General features: G+C 52.2%; 1 protein-coding gene across 2 annotated transcripts in view; it reads right to left on the bottom strand.

Moving 5' to 3' along the window:
• Positions 1–3,517, bottom strand: part of vegfab (vascular endothelial growth factor Ab) — a 25,315-nt gene extending 21,798 nt beyond the window's left edge. The window contains exon 1 of one of the 2 annotated variants that reach the window (XM_078398828.1): positions 3,385–3,517. In XM_078398828.1, the coding sequence (XP_078254954.1) occupies positions 3,385–3,424 (40 nt within the window). In that variant the 5' untranslated portion in view covers positions 3,425–3,517. The remainder of the gene's footprint in view (positions 1–3,384) is intronic. The other variant, XM_078398827.1, reaches the window with a different exon arrangement.
• Positions 3,518–3,721: the final 204 nt, after the last annotated feature.

Genomic DNA, 3,721 nt, shown 5'->3' with positions numbered 1-3,721 from the left:
TCCCCAGGCACACACCGCCTCCTGTGTAAAGAAACCTGCCCATACATCTCCTTTATAGACAACAGGTGCAGGAGGAGGCCACTCGGCCCTTCGAGCCAGCACCGCCATTCACTGTGATCATGGCTGATCATTCTCAATCAGTACCCCGTTCCTGCCTTCTCCCCATATCCCCTGACTCTGCTATCCTTAAGAGCTCTATCCAGCTCTCTCTCTTGAATGCATTCAGAGAATTGGCCTCCACTGCCTTCTGAGGCAGAGAATTCCACCGAGCAGAAGTAAAGCAGAACTGGACACATTTAGGGCGTTCACGGTGGCGTAGCGGTAGAGTTGCTGCCTTCGAGCGCTTGCAGCGCCGGAGACCCGGGTTCCATCCCGACCACGGGCGCAGTCTGTACGGAGTTTGCACGTTCTCCCTTCAACCTCTGACGCTCCAGCGAAAATATTTCAGTCTGCCCAACATCTACTTGTAGCCAACACACTCAAATCCATGCATCGTTCTGGTTAACCTACAGTGCATCCTCTCCAAATCCTTCCTGTTGGAGTGACCAGAAATGCACACAAAGTCTTGACCAAAGTCCTAAGAAAATCTTCCCTAGACCTTGTCTGTCCATTCCGCTATCCACAGACACTGAGTTCCCCCAGCTGTTAGTTTCGTTTCGTTCAGTTTAGAGATACAGCGCGGAAACAGGCCCTTCGGCCCACCTTGCCCGCGCCGACCAGCGATCCCCGCACACCAACGCTTTCCTGCACACACACACACACCAGGGACAATTTACAAATTTTACAGAAGCCGTCTTCGAAAGCTGCACGTCTTTGGAGTGTGGGAGGAAAACGGAGCACTCGGAGAAAACCCGCGCGGTCACGGGGGAGAACGTACAGACTGCACCCGTAGTCATGATCAAACCTGGGTCTCCGGCGCTGTGAGGCAGCAACTCTGCCGCTGTGCCACTCTCCAGTTTGCCACAGATTCCAGCAGGCTCTTGAGTCTGAATTCCACAGATTCACAACTCTCTGACTGAAAAAGCTTTTCCTCATCTCAGTTCTAAATGGCCTGCCCCTTATTCTTAAACTGTGGCCCCTGGTTCTGGACTCCCCCAACATTGGGAACATGTTTCCTGCCTCTAACGTGTCCAACCCCTTAATAATCTTATACGTTTCGATAAGATCCCCTCTCATCCTTCTAAATTCCAGTGTATACAAGCCTAGTCGCTCCAGTCTTTCGACATATGACAGTCCCGCCATTCCGGGAATTAACCTAGTAAACCTACGCTGCACGCCCTCAATAGCAAGAATATCCTTCCTCAAATTTGGAGACCAAAACTGCACACAGTACTCCAGGTGCGGTCTCACCAGGGCCCGGTACAACTGCAGAAGGACCTCTTTGCTCCTATACTCAACTCCTCTTGTTATGGAGGCCAACATTCCATTGGCTTTCTTCACTGCCTGCTGTACCTGCATGCTTCCTTTCATTCTGCACTCTGTATCTCCCCCTTTGCTCTACCTATTGTACTTGAGTTTGACTGGATTGTATCTAAGTGTGGAATACCTGATCTGTTTGGGTAGCACGCAGAACAAAGCTTTTCACTGTACCTCGGTAGAGGTGACAATAATAAACCTATACTTGTGTACGGAACGAGCTGCCAAGAGGGGATGTTTCAGGCAGGCACTTTGACAACATTTAAAAAAACACTTGGACAGGTACATGGATAGAAAATGCTTACGGGGATATGGGCCAAACCCGGGCAGGTGGGACTAGTGTCGATGGGACATCACGGTCGGCATGGAAGAGTTGGGCCGAAGGGCCTGTTTCCACGCTGGATCACTCAATGGCTCGATGACCTGCTCGCCCATTCATGGACAGGTGGACTCACTGATTCAGGCAGGAGCAAAGGTGTGGGGAGTGGAGGGAGTGGGGCGGAGGGGGGTGGGTAGGGGGTGAGTGTCGAGCTTCTGTCACTGGCCAGCAGGTGGCAGCTTAGAGCCATTCTGACCAGCACAGGCCAGAGTTTATAGACATCTAGGGCGGCACGGTGGCGCAGCGGTAGAGTTGCCGCCTTACAGCGAATGCAGCGCCGGAGACTCAGGTTCGATCCTGACTACGGGCGCCGTCTGTACGGAGTTTGTACGTTCTCCCCGTGACCTGCGTGGGTTTTCTCCGAGACCTTCGGTTTCCTCCCGCACTCCAAAGACATACAGGTATGTAGGTTAATTGACTGGGTAAATGTAAAAATTGTCCCTCGTGGGTGTAGGATAGTGTTAATGTGCGGGGATCACTGGGCGGCACGGACCCGGTGGGCTGAAGGGCCTGTTTCTGCGCTGTATCTCTAAATCTAAAATCTAGTCATCCAGCATGGAAACAGGCCCTTTGGCCCATCTCATCCATGCTGACCAACATGTCCAATCTAACATAATCCCACCAGCATACATTTAGCCTTTATCACTCTAGACTTTTCATGTACCAGTCCAAATATTTTTTAAATGTTGTTAAAGTAGCTGCCACAACTACCTCCTCATTCCATACACCCACATACCCTCACCACCCTCTGTGTGAAAACGTTGCCCCTCAGGTTCCTATTAATTGTTTTCCGCCCCTTATCTTAAACCGAAGTCTGGTTCTAGATTCCCCATATCCTGGGCAAATGACTACACGCATTCAACCTATCGATTCCCCTCGTGATTTTATATTTCACCCCTTATCCTCCTGCGCTCCAAGGAATACGTGAACGGGAGGAGAGAGAGAGATACAGAGAGAGAGAGATAGAGAGTGGTTGGAAGAGTAGAGAGGGATAGAGAGAGGGGGGTGGGGAGGGAGAGGGGGAGAGAGGGTGAGAGAGGGGGTAGGGAGGGAGTGAGAGGGAGAGAGGAGAGGGGGAGAGAGGGGGGGTGGGGAGGGAGAGGAGGGAGAGGGGGGAGAGGGGAGAGAGGGGGGGAGAGGGGGGTAGGGAGGGAGAGGGGGTAGAGGGGGGGGGTAGAGAGGGGGGTAGAGAGGGAGAGAGGATAGAGAGGGGTAGAGAGGGGGGTAGGGAGGGAGAGAGAGGGAGAGAGAGGGAGAGAGGGGTAGAGGGGGATAGAGGGGGATAGAGAGAGAGAGAGAGAGGGAGAGAGAGAGAGGGAGAAGAGAAGAGATAAGGAGAAATAAAAATAGGGGGAGATAGAGAGTGAGAGAGGGGGAGATAGAGATATAGAGAGAGTGAGAGAGGGGGGTAGAGAGGGATGAGCAGAGAGAGAGAGAGAGAGGAGTATAGATGGATGGGGCAGAGAGAGAGAGAAGGGTGTAGCTAGTAGAGAGAGGGAGAGAGAGAGAGAGAGAGTGTGGGAGACCCCGTGAGCAGTAAGGCATGAAGGTGCAACAGTGCAGGTTTGCTGCAATATCCAGGTTATTACCTTCATTGCGTCGTGTGGCCTCGTTGGGAATGTGTGCCATCTGCAGACAGGACAGGGAAAAGGGATTATAAATACATGCACAATATTACATTAAACACCAATGTTAAAGCTGTGAGGGGCCAGAGGGCGGTGGGTGCCTGGAACACACTGCCAGAGGTGCTGGTCCAAGTGCCAATCCAAACGTCTGTTAAACGCCACTGTCGTAGCCCGCCTCTACCACCACCCCCTGGCAGCACGTTCCAGACCCCCATCACCCTCTGTGTGTAAAACGATCCTCACATCCCCTTTATTGCCATCGTATGTTCGTTTTCTTAGTACCTGAACTGATGTACAGCAC

The sequence above is a fragment of the Rhinoraja longicauda genome, chromosome 5 (assembly GCF_053455715.1).
Source record: "Rhinoraja longicauda isolate Sanriku21f chromosome 5, sRhiLon1.1, whole genome shotgun sequence".
Classification (NCBI taxonomy): Eukaryota; Metazoa; Chordata; class Chondrichthyes; order Rajiformes; family Arhynchobatidae; genus Rhinoraja; species Rhinoraja longicauda.
The sequence above is the reverse complement of the archived record's forward strand: the minus strand, read 5'-3'. Positions and strand labels throughout refer to the sequence as shown.